Source organism: Artibeus jamaicensis, unplaced genomic scaffold (genome assembly GCF_021234435.1).
Source record: "Artibeus jamaicensis isolate MK-2021 breed Jamaican fruit bat unplaced genomic scaffold, CSHL_Jam_final contig_65, whole genome shotgun sequence".
Taxonomy (NCBI): Eukaryota; Metazoa; Chordata; class Mammalia; order Chiroptera; family Phyllostomidae; genus Artibeus; species Artibeus jamaicensis.
Window position 1 is genome coordinate 1,747,395 of NW_026521913.1, and position 15,753 is coordinate 1,763,147.

A 15,753-nucleotide genomic window follows, 5' to 3' on the forward strand; every position below is an offset into this window, starting at 1 on the left:
CTGAAACTATGTCATATGGGGAATGATTAAGGGAGTTTGAAAAGATGCTGAAGACAGATGGGATGTGGGAACTAGATTCAACAATTGCAGGCCTATTCTGTGGAGAAGGAATCAGATCTGTATGTGACCAAAGGGTAGAACTAGAACCAGTGGTAGAAGTTGCTGGGAAACAATTTCACTCAGTATAAAGGAAGACCTTTCCTAGCAGTCAGCACTGCCTAAACATGGAATGGACTGCTTCTGGAGGGCCTAACTGCCTGATGCTGGAGGCATCTAATCTGGATGATACCCCGGCAGGATTTTTGGTAGAGGGTGGGTGTGAGTTAGTGTTAGGTTTGTGTGAGTGTGATAGAAAACCCCAAACATCTTTTTCTCTCTCACTGGAGGTAGGCAGCAGGGCAGGTATATTGATATCATCATCATCAGGGGCTGAGGCACCTGTGCTGCTCCACCACCTTCCTCTGTGTGCTGGCTGTGGTTCATGATGGTTGCTGGGCTGTTGCTATGTTGGAATAGCAGAAAGAAGGAAGGGTTGAAGAAATACATGTTCCTTCCTGAAGAATACCCCTTCCTCCTTAAATCACAAAGGCTACTTCCAGTAGGCAAAGCTGAGTCAAACAGCCACATGCAAAGCAGGCTAGGAAATGTCCTTTACTCCAGGAAACCATGGAGCTCATGAGTAGGGAAGATGGGGAGGGTGGGTATTTGGGGCTGAATAGCATTCACTGTCAATGAAGGAGTTAGTCTCTGAGATAGCTGGACCAGATAATCTTGTATTCTTCCCAGTTCTGAGATCCTGTTTAATGAATGATGGCTAGATGAATAACTTCATCAAGCTCTGCTCACCTCCCCAGGTACATAAAATACTGATATTTCGAACAATATTTTTTTCTAACTTCAAAAAGAGATAAAAACAGATATTCATAAACTAGAAAAAAATAATTCATGTAAAGCCAGGGATTCACTGTTTGGAGGCAGTGGATTAAATTGAAAAGGATTTTCCACAGGCCTGGGTATTTTCCCATACCAGGGAAGTGTGAGAAGAGATGAAGATGTGTTCTCAGTAGATGACCTGTGAAACCTGTACCTGTGGGGTTTTTGATTGGAGGTTTTTTTTTTTACTTTTTATTTTGAAATATTTGTGGTTTCACAGATTGTAAAAATAGTACAAAGAAGTCTGTTCATACTGTTCATCTATCTACTCTCAGTGGTAGCATTTTATGTAATATAGAGTACAATGTCAAAACTAGGAAATTGACACTGGCACAATACAGTTAGCTCTGTTACAGAACTCACTTGGATTTCACCAGTCTTTACGTGCACTTGTTTTTGTCTGTGTTTGTGTATAGTTCTATGAGATTTTGTTAATCTCTATAGATTTGTATAATTGCCATAGTGACTGAGATACAGAACTGTTCTAAAGTGTTCTAAATTTTTAATGTTTTAAAAATAGTTTCTTTCCTAAGTGCAAATTGAACTTGTTTCCATTTAAGTTAGTCAGTAGCACTTTTATGGACATGGTTTCTTTGTTTTTCCTTCCTCTTTAAATTATTGTTTGTAAATACTGAGGGGGCATCTATCTGAATGACTTTCAGGCATCCTAAATGTTTGCTTTTTTTCTTTTCTAGAGGCTACATGGTGATGGGAGATTCTTTCAATACATCTCTTTTCAAGCAGACATTCCAAAGAATTTTTAGTAAAGATTTTAATGGAGATTTCCGAATGGCATTTGGTGCTACTTTAGAAGTAAAGGTACAATAAATTGTTTAAACTTCAATGAGAGAATAGTGTTCTTACTTATTTAGCAGTCGGACTTGTAGAAGCCTCAACCTTCCAGACACAGGTATATTAAAAGGTTCTAACAAAGTATACTCATTCTATCACTTTGCTTCTTGAGATGGCCTGAATATTTGTTAACATTCTAAACAAGTTTTCCGGCTCCCCAGTGTGTCCAGCTTCTGTTTGGGCCCTCCTCTGCTCTGTGACAACAGGCCTTACAAGGGGTGGTGGGTTGAACACAGAGTCAGCTATGCAGCGTGGAGCATTATCCCAACCATTGGTATGTGTTGCTGCATTTACAGAACATTGGTTTAAGTTTAGTGTCTGCTGGAAGTATAGCCCAAGTGCTCTAAAACAGTGCAGATTGTGAGTTTCGGTTTTGTTTTTTCATGTGGGGACAGATAGCCCTACATACTTGACTCTAGTCATTGAAAAACCATAAACAGATGTGTATTAATGGGTGCACCACACATATATACATCCCATACATACTCAGTGATGTGTAACTCAAAGGGTTGGTTAGAACTTGGGATCTTAACAAAACAACAATTATTGGAATTAGTACCTTGAACATATGATTGGAACGTATGATTGGAATTAGTACCTTGAGAGTTGGAGATGATCATTAAATTTTCTTGGTTAAACTTCAAACATTTTCAAATGTTTAAGATTTTATTTTGTTTGTTAGCTTTGTTTTTTTAAGATGATGGACTTTGTTGAAGTGAATTCCAATTAAAAAGTCTAAATGTGCTTCTTGGCCCTGTCAGTATGTTGGAGTTGATGAATTCAGTATTTGTAGAGCAACACAAAACAGTATATTAACTGATTAGAAATTGTAAATAATTATAACTATGGAATTAGAGAAGAATGAAGTATTGTTATGGGTACAATAATTTCAAAGTTGAGAAAGTTGAAAATGCTGCATCAACTTTGGAACAAAGATAATGCAATTTCTTTTTTTTTTACACTTTTTTTAAAAAAATTTTATTTAGTTATTTTTCAAGTACAGTTTTTTGTCTATTTTTCCCATCCCAGCCTCCCCCGATAATGCAATTTCTAAGGGAGGATTTTTACTAAAGTTTTAATCAGATCACAGTGGCCCTGGAAAAGCTTATAGGAGCAATGTATACCATAATCCACACTGGATTTTTCTCTTGGTGGAATGGTGATGTTGCTGCATTTTTCTTCTAGGCTTTGGTTATGTATGGTCTTTTTGAGAGCAGGGTGGTTCTCAGTGATTTTTAAGTTTATACTCTTATTTAATTCTATTTTAGACCTCTCGGGAACTGAAGATTGCAGGAGCCATTGGTCCTTGTGTGTCTCTGAATGTGAAAGGACCATGTGTATCAGAAAATGTAAGGAAAAATTCCTCCATCACCCTCACTTACTGTGCCCTGGGATTAGCCCATTAGAAGTGTTGGACCATGAAGACTTTGCATTGTGTTACCTGTTTGTAGATGTGTGGTGATAGAAGGGCTGAAGATGATCATAAATCTTAGAGGTGGTTTATTTTCATCTGTCCATCTGTGTAAAGGGTCAGAGACAAGGAAACTGATGCTCAAAGAGGTTGAGTATCTTGCTCAGGGTTAGAGCTTATAAAGAGCTAGAGACTAGATCCTCCTGACCCCACTAGTCATGCTTGGATTGCTGTGCCTTTGAGCCACAAAACATTCTACTCAGCACAAGGTAAGCAGCAAAATCCTTCAGGAATAAATGTATGTGCTTGTTGCCTTTAGGATGATACCTTTGTTTTACTTCTTACAGCTCATTTTGAATTGGTCAGGCAGTGAACGACTGTTGTATATGCAGACATCTGTGTTCCTTGGATAACACATTTTGAGTGTGTGTGTATGTGTGTGTTTATATGAACAAAGCTACCAGTAGAGGGTGAGGTGGCTTTGCTGATGGACCACTTTCTCTAATTATACTTTAGTTACCCAGAGACAAACCATTGGGTCTAATGAGACCTGTTCTGGCTGGCTCATGGCTCTCACAGCCACGTCTTTCCCTAAGTGTCCACTTTAACCAGAGGGTGGATTATGGGGTCAGATGTGGATTCAGTGCACTGCTAGCCCTGTGGGCCTGGACAGGGCACTTAATCAGTCTGGGTGTCCAGGTTTTTTTCTGGGAGGAGATAATATGAGTACCGTACTTTATACTCTTAGAAGGATTAAATGAATTAGTTCAAGTAAAGTACTCAGAACAATGTCTGGTACCATGGAAGCCCACCCATACATTTTATCTTGGGTCTTCATCAACAATGAGCATTCACTTAGTGACTACTTTGATAAAACTTTTGTGGAAATGAGAGGTAAGGTAATTTGAGAGAATATTTCTGTTGTCCCCTGTGTGAGGCAGGTTGCTGCCCCAAAGCTCATTTGATGAGTAATTCATTATCCCAGTGTACTAAGAGACTTGTACCCCTATTTCCTTTCAGGGCTTTGGAAGGCCGCATAATCCAAATATTTTCATAACCTTAAAATCTGCCTGGTGAAGATTTCCTAAAGTAGTTTAGGAAAATAATTTTATGAATTAGTACAATCTCATTAGCTGTTCTAGGATCCAGTAGACATTAGCCATGAAATTTTTGGATGGGGGAATGGAGAATGCAAAAAAGAAGAAGATACAATTTCAGACCTAGAGAGAAGTTTAAGGAAAAGTATAATGAATTTCAGTATACCCACTGGAATAACCATTTAGAGTCAGTAATTGTTAACTTTTTGTCATAATTGCTTTGTCATTTTATTTTGCCACATGTGCTTTATCTGAATATCACCTATGCCATATTTGCTTTATAATCTTTTTTTTCAGAACCTTTGAAAACAAGGTGCAGACATCATGATACTTAGTCTTTCAGTGCTTCAATATGCATCTTCAAAAATAAGGATGTCTACCACATTATTATCAAAATTAAGAAAACAATTCCTGAGTATCTAGCCCATAGTTTTTCCTTAATTTTCCCTCAGATGCTCTTTGTAGCTGTTTTGTGTCCTCTAACCAGCATTGCATTTGGTGTTACTTATCCTTAGTCTTTTTAAAATCTAGAATGGTATTCCTATTGTTTAGGTATTTTGAGTTTTTGTGGGTTTTTTTGGCTTGTTTTTTTTTTATTTTTTTTTTGTTTTGTTTAATAATGTTGATTTCTTGAAGAGACAGTTCCAGGTGTTTTCTATAATAGAGAATCTCACATTCTCATTGTGTCTGATTGTTTCCTTGTGGTATTTAGGATGTTTCTTTCCTTCCTGCAATTTCTATAAAGTTGATGTTAGATTTGAAAGTGTGCTTAGATTTAGGCTAAACCTGTTAGTCTGGCATACTTGCTGAGTGATCTATATACTTTGCGCTGTGTTTCATCAGGAGACACTTAGTCCTGTCATCCTGTGTTAGTGGAGCTATGTGGAGTGAAAGTGATGACTGTTCCACGCTTTCCATGATAAGGGCACGTTTTTTCCCTTTGCGATTAGCAAGACATTAGTTGAGATTGTAGCACAATATGAATATCTTTTTTTGCCAATAGCCTTCCACCTATTGGTTTTAGTGTCTACTGATTATCCTTACTTGAATCAGTGTATTTCATTGGAGATTAAAAAATGGTAATTTCCTAAATCCACCTTTATATAGTTCCTCTGATAAAGGCAGGGTAAATGCTTACATAAGGAGTTGGTGTATTACTGAGAAAGTGTACCTTTGCACCTCTGCAGAGTTTGTGGCCATGCTGGGCCGTGGAGATATAGGGGAGAAAAAAAGTATTTTTCTCTACCTGTCTTAGTTTCATTGGCTGAGGCTCTGCAAATTAGACTGGCAGAAGACAGATTAACAAGAGAAAAACAAGTTTATTAATGTGTATACCACACATATATACATCCCATACATACTCAGTGATGGGTAACTCAAAGGGTTGGTTAGAACTTGGGATTATATAGTGTCTTCTCAAAAGAACAATAAATTTGTGGAATAGTGAGAAGACAGAGGAATGGCACTTTGAGCTTCTAGGGTGTCAAATGTGGAGGAAACTAATGGAAGGTAATATATTATTTTTTAGCAAAGTTTGTTCTGTAGATTCCTGTGTGCCATTTCTGGGCTAATAAGCATCTGCTGTTGTCTTTGGTGATGAAAAATCAATTCTGTCCTTCCTGGTAGAGAGGGGAGGGCAGAGAGTTTCTCTTGTATCAGTTTTGTTGTTTTTTTTTAAATTTCCTTCAGCTCAAAATAATTCTTATATTGGATATTTTGGGGTGACATACTCTAAACCCATTGATCTTCTCATTCGAAACTTTAAGAAATTTCACATATAAAGAATTGAGTTGATAGTTTTGGAGAGATGTGGGAGAATGGGTTAGTAAGGCAAGAAAGGCATGCCATCTTCTTTTACTTCTTTGCCATTTTTCCTGGGTATGGCTCTTTCAGTAGATGTTACCTGCTGCTTTTAGAAAAGGCCACTGAAAGGGAAGGTTAATACCCATAGATCCATCCATCTGAGTCTTGCTTTGCTAACACTGATGAAACAGTCTTTGTTCTCCCCACTTTGTACCTTAGAGCTGCTCTGTAATTCACTTAAGACTTTTCCCTTTCTCCTCTAACCATTATCTCCTTGAAATTGCTACTTCTGTGGCTAGGTACATAGGCTCTTGACATGGCTTTATAGAGAGACCAGACTGACCTCAGCTCTACTCAGCTGACAGTGTGCAGTTTGGGTGGATTCAGAGTAACACAGAAGTAATATGGAGGGGGGAGTGCTCTATGCAAGAAAGATGGGGTCTGCGGTATGGGGAGGGACTAAGCAGAGGGATCCTCCTGGCTGTCCCTTCAGCTCTCTCTCCAGAGCCACACAACTAGTCTCTCCTTAATTGACTATAGTCCACCCTCCTTCTACCAGAGTCCAGGGTCAGTTTAGAAATCTTCCATTTGTGATGGCAGACTGAATGTATACTCAATAACCTACTGGAATGACAGCAAAGATATATTTACAGTGTCATGAAACTCAACACGTTGGAAATTAAGAAACCATGCCATTGAGGGACCAGAACACTTGAGGAATTTTTATGAAGTAGAAAGCAGAGGGGTCAATATTGAATAAAGATAGTGAACTAATTATATGCACAAGCCTTTAACTCCACCCCAGACCTCTAGAAATAACAGGAAAGAGATATAGAAATTTAATAATGCTGTTGGATCCTATGAATCCCCTGAAAAAGATACAAGATTTGGTGGAGGAAATTACAGCCCAAATCACAGGAGGAAGAAGGTACTTAATACAGGGTGGGAAGAGCCCTGAGGGGCTTGAGGTCTCCCAGGCATCTCACAGACAAAGGAGAGGGATGTACAGGGAGGGGCTTCATGTGAGGAGTGAGTATCTTGAAAAGCTCATGCAGGGCTGCAAAAGTGGAAGCATATTAAAATTCAGTTCAGCTGGGGAGAACCTCTGAATGAAGCTGAGTGCCCTGGGGTTTGCCTGTCAACCCAGGACCTCAAACCTCATGTGACACATTTTTTTTGACAGCCTTTTAGCTGTGTTCTAATCTCTGTGAACTCCACCCTCATTTTTTTGACTAAATATTGGCTCTTCCCAGTTTTGTTTCTTCAATAGCAAGTTACCCAAAAAGTGGCCTTATCTATGGGGACTCAGAAATCTATGCCTCAGATGCTTCAATTTCTGTCATCCTTTACACATTTGCTCTTCCCTTTCCAAACCTCATGAATTTGCCCTTGAACTAGCAACTTCAAATACTAGTACCTCAAAGCTCTCTATAACCTGGGCTTCCTGGCTTTTCACAAACTAGGATAGCTTAGTTGAGAGAAATACTTACTACATTTTTTTTTGTAAGGAAAAAAAATATCAAGACTCTTAGTTCATAATCACATTTTAACTCAGTATGCCTCATTTTGATGAGGTGTGTTAAAATGTGTAATACTTGCTATCTCTAGAATGATAGAATGTATGTTTCAGAGTCTAGTGATCTCAGTAGGTGAATATAGGTATTTTTGATATCTGTAGCCCTTCTAGATGGCATGCATAAAATAGTGATACTCTTCACATTTTAGTGAACCTCATGTTTATCTCTGGCAACCATTCAATTAGTCAATAAAAAGCAGCCTTCATATCACTGAATTCTCAATTGTCTTACCAATAATTTATATGTAGGTTTTACATAAAGGAATTAGATTAAAAATTAATAGCTAACACTTTATAACTATTTCTTGTTCTAATAATGATAAAAGGCATACATAAAACTTTCAAGCTAAGCAGATAATCTTTTTTCTTTTCTACTATTTACTTTTTCCCAAACTGTGATTCTTTCATTTAACTTCAGTGTTAGGTACCATATGTATATGTATGTGTGTTTGTACATGTAAATTTACAGGTGATATAATGGAAGTTGATCAGAATACCAATATAAAAAGCTTTTAAAGTACTATAAATGTAAATATTAACCATATTCTAATCCATCATTGTTTTGTTTTGTTTTTTTTTCAGTTAAATTTTCATGTGGAGTGAGATAATCCTCTCCTCAGCATCTGTCTTTTTTATCAGCACTTAGCAGCAGGAGTAGCTTTTTTGTTTTGTTTCAATTCCTGTTCTCACCCCTAGGAGCTTGGTGTCGGTGGTACAAGTCAGTGGAAAATCTGTGGCCTGGATCCTACAACCACACTTGGCATCTACTTTGAGGTAGTTAATCAGGTAAGTTGGATTTCTTCATGAATATTTATGTCTCAGTGTTCTGTTTTCTGATTTATTACAAGACTGGTGGCCTTTGAGCTTATAGATGCTTTCTTTCCCCATAAATAGATGCTGCTTTGAGCTTATGTTTGGCCTTTGACCAGTCTGGCATGGCCTTTTTAATTCCCTCCAGGGTTTGGTCAGAGTTAAAAAGCAAGCTGCTTTCCTTCCTTTATTGTTGAACCGATAAGGTTTTTAGAAGAGTAATGGCTTTTTCCACCAATATAACGAATTTTGAGTGAGTTAATTTTTTCCCCAGTGTATGATTTTAGATTTTATTTATTTATTTTTAGAGAGAGGGGAAGGGAGGGAGCAAGAGAGAGAGAAACATCACTGTGTGAGAGAAACATCAATTCGTTGCCTCTCGCACTCCCCTAACCAGGGACCTGGCCTGTAGCCCAGGCATATGCCCTGATTGGGAATTGAACCAGCAATCTTTCAGTTCACAGGCTGGTGCTCAATCCATTGAGCCACACCAACAGGGCCCCAATGTTTAATTTAAAAAATGTAAACATACAGAAAAATTATAAGAAATGTATAGAGAACACCCATACAGTCCATAATTCCATAATTCCACTATGTACATTCCATAATTAACCTTTACCGCATTTGCTTTGTTTCATATCCGTTTGTTAATCCCTTATTTTTGATACATTTCAAGCAAATTGCAGTCATCAGTTTGTTTCATCCCAAATACTCCAGCATGAATACCATTAACTTCATGTCAGTATTTATTTGAGGTTTTTCTTTTGTGAAGTGAAAGTCATTACACAGTACAATGTATAGATCTTAAGTATACCATTCAGAATTCAAGAACCACCATGTCAGCCATTTCAGGAAGAGCACACTGTGCTCTGTTTTATTTGACTCATGCCTGTAACAGTGATGCAGCGTATGTATGGCCTCTCGCCCTGCAGCACAACGCCCCGATTCCCCAAGGAGGCCGAGGCGCCATCCAGTTTGTTACACAGTATCAGCATTCCAGCACCCAGAGACGCATCCGTGTGACCACCATTGCCCGAAAGTGAGCATCCCCAGTTTCCTTTCTGTTGAGCTGATTGATTTTTGCCTTAGGAAAGACAATTTAACATCTGTTAGTTTATCTTTGTAATTCCATTAAATGTGTCTCACCAATTTCTCATTGACTCATTCAATCAGAGGAGGAGGAGGAGGAAGAGGCATTGTTGGCTAATCCAGTTAGCTCTTGCCCAGAGGAATCATCTCAGTAGGAATAAGTTCATTCAAAATTATTTTTTGTTACTTTACATATTAGTTAAGTAACCCATAAATACATCCTCCTTGTAAAGGATGCAAGTAGCACATATGAATATAAAGAATGGGTCTCTTCTCTCACTCTCCTCAGAAGTAAAATGCTGTTACTCAGAAGTAAAATGCTGCAATTTGCTGCGATTTAACTTCACAGTCCCATTTCTATGGCATTATATACCATATGTGTATATTATATGCATGCATGACTTCTTAAACTAATATATTTTGTGTTTTCCTCAATGTGTCAAGGACATCTTCTATGTCAATAACATAATAAGCCTCTCTCATTCATTCACATGGTGTGGATGGGATGTACCACTCCTTTAGTAAGGGCCATTTGAGGTCTTACCTTCCTTCTAGCAGTGCTGCATTCAAGACATAATATACAGGAATATTTTATGAGTATAAATTTGTATACATGAGTATTTCTTTCTAGTCATTTTATAGAAATGGAATTTTGGATACTGTAAGACTACTTTCCTAAGAAGATAATTTGTAATTTCATTAGTAGTGTAAGGGGAGTACCCTGTCTCCTTACTAATAATATTGTTAATCTTTAACATTCAAATGTAGAGCAATATGTCACTTTTATATGTATTTTTTCATTTATCATTGGGTTGAGCACTTTCCGTGTTTATTGGCTATACGTGTATCTTCTGTGATAGCCTTTGCCTGTTTTGTAAAACCTGTTTCTTTTCCTTGTTTAATAATGTACAGGAACTCTATCATTTTGTGTGATGCTCATGCCTGTTTCTAGTCTGTCTTTTGTCTTTTCGGAAAGACACTTTTGTGTATATTTCTGATTCTCTATACCCTGATGCCAAGGGAGACATTTTATGAATTTGTAAAGATTTAGACTTTTGTGAGGTTGATTTAGAAAAAGGAACACTGGCTGGAGATTTAGGTACCTTTTGATTATCTACTTCATGATGTCTTGTGTGATATTGGAAAGTTCCCTGTAATTTTCTTTTGCACCTATAATCTTTAGAAATCACATGAGGGTAAGTGAAAATGTGTGTAAAACTCCTGTGATTCCTGACAGTGCAGTTCAAATTTGTGTTATCTTAGATAAAGGAATAGGACTTAGGTTTCTTCATCTTAATGAAGAGCTGGCTTTCTGTTCTGAATATAAGCATTGTACTAACTCTGGAACTGTCAGTTGGGCAGATGCACAGAGTCAGCTCAAGCACATAGAAGCAGCGTTTGACCAGGAGGCCGCAGCAGTTTTGATGGCACGGCTGGGAGTGTTCCGAGCAGAGTCAGAGGAGGGGCCCGATGTACTCCGGTGGCTGGACCGACAACTCATTCGATTGGTAAGTTGGGAACAATGGCACTAGACTCCATGTTGGTCTCTGAGAAAAGAAAACTGTCACTTAAACCTATTACTTTATGCAGTTAGTCAACAAAAATTTATTAGTTGCCTACCTGATAAATACCAAATATTGGCCATTCTGAGACTGATAAGAAGTATTAAATGGGTATTTTTCCCCATTTCAAGGCCATTTCAAGGGCTTATGTTACAGTTGGGAAGAAACGACATACACAGGACATTTAGAGAATGATGCATAGCTGTGTATGTGAGAATTGATTTAGATGAGTCACTGTGAATTCTGTGTCCTGTATTTTCCATCCTGATGTTGTTTTTTTTTTTTTTTTTTTTTAGAATTTTATTTATTTACCTTTAGAGGGGAGGGGAAGGAGAGAGGGAGAGAAATATCAATGTATGGTTGCTTCTGGTGCACCCCTTGCTGGGAACTGGCCCCTGCTGGGAACTGGCCCCTGCTGGGAACTGGCCCCTGCTGGGAACTGGCCTGCAACCCATGAATGTGCCCTGACTGGTAATCGAACCGCGATCGTCTGGTTCGCAGGCCTGCACTCAATCCACTGAGCTACACCAGCCAGGGCTGATGTTGGAGATTTTTTTTTTTCTTGAAGTAGCAGTTCATGGCCCAGTGAGTATAAGGAGATGTCTAATGTGTCATTTTTGATCTAATCAGGAGAGTAACCACCCAGTAATTTCAATAGGGAAAGGTTTATGTAACAATACACGTAAATGAGAAATAAAAAACACTAAAAATAACTAAATAAAATTAATTAAAAAAAAAGAATTACTATCAAGACAGAGGATTAGAATAATGAGGATTGGCTAGTAAGATGTAAAGAGAATGCTAAACGATATAAGAATAGCAGATAAAATGTGCAGCCACTGCTTCTAGGCTGAGATAGAGTACCCAAGGAAGAGCCCTTTTGCCCCCAGGTCTGGTCTAGACCTATGTGGGAGTGCACAGCCAAGGTTCACTGCGTCTCATGGCAGAGAAATTGCTGTGGTGTGGTGTTGTGTCAGAGGAACTTGCTAGGAATTCACCCTCTAGAATTAGATGAGAATCTAACACTCTGGAGTGCTGAGGAAAACTCTTCACAGGGAAGTTTTTTATCAGAGGCACACACAATGTGGGATCACTGCTGGCTGCCATGTGCTGCGGGAGTTTGGCACTGGGAAAGCCATAAAGCTGCTGCTGAGTTGAGCGCAGTGGAACCCAGAAGCAAACAGTTGCTGCCAGCACCGTCTACTGATAAAGCTCAACATTGTGCCAAATAGCAAAGAAAAATTTTTTAAAGAGCCCAGATCCATTTCACTGCAGGCAGAAAGGGTGACTTTGGAGCTATGAGCCAATAAATCAATAATTGTCATACCTTATAATTTTACTTTCTTGGAAATTCATGGCAGGTGTTTATGATCAAAGGCACTGAAAGCCTAGTTAAAAAAAAACCATTTAGCTTTGTTTAGCTCTGTGTTTGCCCTTACTGTGTCAAGGAACCATTTTTGTGTGTGTGTGCTCCAGGGAATATTAACATTTCAGCCACAATTTGAAAATGGAGCAGAGGGTCCAAGTGGTTGATTTCACATGGAAAGTGAGCCTTGAATCAAATCTTTTAAAAATGAGTAGGATAGTGGGAGGATAGAAGAAGGCAAGGCTTGGCAAGTGGAGGGCCCATCCTGTGGGAGGTAGCTGTGCACTTCGGCTTATGCTGGGGACCTTAGCAAGACCACTGTCGCAGAGGCTAGAATGTGCAGTGGGGAGAGAGGCAGTGATAGTGCAGCTTAATTATGAATTGTGTTTGTTTTAAAGTCAAGTCACTTCCATTAACATTAGAGTGAAAGGGGACTTAGGTATGATTCCCAAGCAGGGGTGTGACAGGAGCATGATTCTTGTATTTACATTTACCATTGCCATTTGAGGTTAATTTGGAAAGTGAAAAGGTTATTGTTGGGGTTACCAAATGCAGGGATTTACAGGCTCAAGGGGGCTGAGACCAGGGTGGCAGCAGTAGAATTAAAAGTGGGAGAAGGTTTGGAATCAGGATGAATACTAAAAGAAGAATTGATATAGTGATGGAAGGAGAATTGAGTTGGGATGATAAACACGCAATATGGTGTATAGATGATATGTTGTGGAATTGTGCATTTGAAACCTGTATAATTGTGTTAACCAGTTTTACCCCAATAAATTCAATAATAAGGAAAAACATCAAAATTTAAAAAAAAGAATTGATAAAACTTGGTGGAACTATATGTGAAATAAAAAAACCCCAAAATGAGCATTGACTGTTCTAAGTTGTTAGTGTGGGTAACTGCAAGAATGATAGCATGGTAGAAAAATAGAAAAGGAGAGCAGCTTTAGCATAGAGGAAGGTGAGTTGTCTTCTTTTTTTCTTTTTTTTTTGTGTGTGTAACAGTTTATTTTTGGTAGGCTGAGTGTGAAATTGCACTAATACTATCCAATAGTTAGGTAGAGGTCAGCACTAGACATAAAGGAGGAATTTGGATGATATTGGTCTGGCTCTAGTGTTCATTTGTAGCTGAAGCAGTGACTCTGGGAGCAGGGGACAGAGAACTTACCTCTAAGTTAGGAGTAGGAAGATGAAGGGCTGTTGAAGAAGGCAGAACAGGATTGGTTGGAGAGTTGACAGAAGAAAGGAAAGTGCTGTTTTAATTGCTGAAGGAGAGAGTTTTGAGAAGTTTTGGGAGTCTCTTGGCTTGAGATGTTAGGGAGTTCCAGGAACATAAGAACTGCAAGGGCATCGGATTTGGTAGGAAGAAGGTAAATGCCAGAGATGGGATTTATTTAAGTGGTGGATGGTCTGATTCTTTAATGGCCAGAGGAAATGTGTGAAATAAAAGGGAAATAAAGGCAGGGGGGAAAACATTTTTCAGAAATTTGTCTTTAAAAGGTATCAGAATATTGAGTTGTAGAGTAATGGAACATCGAAGTTAATCTGTAACTGGTAGGTAATATTTCATGGTCTTAGATGGATTATTTATTTATAAACTTTTATGGAAGAAGCACCTGAGAACTCATCTAGCCCCCCTTTAGTCAGAGTGGTTTTTGGCCAGCATGGCCTGGGTACTGGTTAGCATGCAGGATCTCCACATCTTCTCCAGGTCTGCCAAACCAGAATTTAAATTTTAACAACACTGGGTGTTGTGTCTGCCTGTCTGTTCCTGAAAAGTGCTGATTTGGGACACAGTCAGTGGCAGAGTTGATTAAAATGTAGCTCTCTTAACATCAAGGATTTTTCCAGGTGACTTTAACTTAGGGTTTTCCTACCCTTTTTACTCTTTTCTTTCAACAGTGTCAGAAATTTGGACAGTATAACAAGGAAGACCCCACTTCTTTTAGGCTATCAGAGTCTTTCTCTCTATATCCTCAGGTAAGTAATAGGTCTTTCTAAAATAACTATAGAAGAATAAATTGTGATAGAAATAAGACTTGCTACTCTTGGGGCAAAGTGAAGACTTGGTATATTTTGAGACTCAGGCTCTAGGTGATAAAGGTGGTTCACTTCAAGACGAATACTATGTCTCTGTGCCAGGCAGTGCCTGAGCCCTACAGAAAACAGAGGTGACATGCAGAAAGGAGAAAATAACTGAATTTACTGTCATGAAAAGAAAGGCAAAACAGGTTCATTGCTATAAGGCCCCAACAAAGTCTCTTAATTTGTAGAAGTTCTAGGTATATCAAATGTCAGCTACCTTAGCAGCGAACAAACAGCAACAAAGAAAGTGAAGTGTATTGGAAGATGAATATAATAAAAGAGACTATATTAATGTGACAGATGTTTAATGATATGTCCATGGTTATTATGCTGCATTATAACTAGGAATCAGCAGTAATAAGCAGCTTCTATAAATAACTGCTTGATGTAGGAACTAAGCCTTTGGGAGTCACTGGACAAGGGGGAAGGGGGGGGTAAGTGAAGCCTGAACTTCACTTACTTCAGGGAGCCTTCACTCAGGCTCAGGGAGCCTGAAGTTGCTCTCAGGGATCTGGGTATTTACCTTTTCTGAACCTCCATCCTCATCTGTGAATGAGAAAACTAGAATTTAGCTCAGTGGGTGGCTGTGAGGATTACGTGAGCTGAGGCCAACCAAGTGTTCAGCACTTAGTTAATGTGAGCTGGTAGCTCCACAGCTGGAATCTGGAACCTTCAGGTTGGCTTCTTCACAGGAACAGCTTTTCCAGTACTGGAAGCAAACTCAACTTTATTTCCTCTTCCCTCTCACACACCTTTATGGGGAATAAATAAGAAGCACTTTTATTTTTAAATAAATTTGTGAGGATTTAGCTGTCCAAATGTGTATTATCTTTTCAGATACTTGCTTTGGAAAGTGGACACAGGTTTCAATCATGAAGTTGTATAGCTCGGATTATTAGGATTCAAGCGGGTCTTGGAGATCATCTCACTGGCCTAGGGTAGAGCTCTGTGGTGCCGGATGTGTGCCTCATCTGTGGCCTTTGCCTGAGCTGAGGCTGTGCAGCATTGAAAGAGCCAGAATCTCAGCCAAGTTCCAGCACTGGCTCTGCATTTTGGGTGAAGTCCTGGACTCCTGTGAATGTTGTTTCCTCTTTATTTTTTTTTTAAAGATTTTATTTATTTATTTAGAGAGGGGAAGGGAGGGAGAAAGAGAGGGAGAGAAACATCAG

General features: G+C 38.8%; 1 protein-coding gene across 2 annotated transcripts in view; it reads left to right on the forward strand.

The window, feature by feature from the left end:
* SEC23B (SEC23 homolog B, COPII coat complex component) overlaps positions 1 to 15,753 on the forward strand; it is a 38,686-nt gene that overhangs the window by 12,409 nt on the left and 10,524 nt on the right. For both annotated transcript variants that reach the window (XM_053670938.1, XM_053670939.1), the window contains exons 10-15: positions 1,629 to 1,752; positions 3,054 to 3,134; positions 8,369 to 8,458; positions 9,415 to 9,521; positions 10,926 to 11,079; positions 14,402 to 14,479. In XM_053670938.1, coding sequence (XP_053526913.1) covers positions 1,629 to 1,752; positions 3,054 to 3,134; positions 8,369 to 8,458; positions 9,415 to 9,521; positions 10,926 to 11,079; positions 14,402 to 14,479 — 634 coding nt within the window. The remainder of the gene's footprint in view (positions 1 to 1,628; positions 1,753 to 3,053; positions 3,135 to 8,368; positions 8,459 to 9,414; positions 9,522 to 10,925; positions 11,080 to 14,401; positions 14,480 to 15,753) is intronic.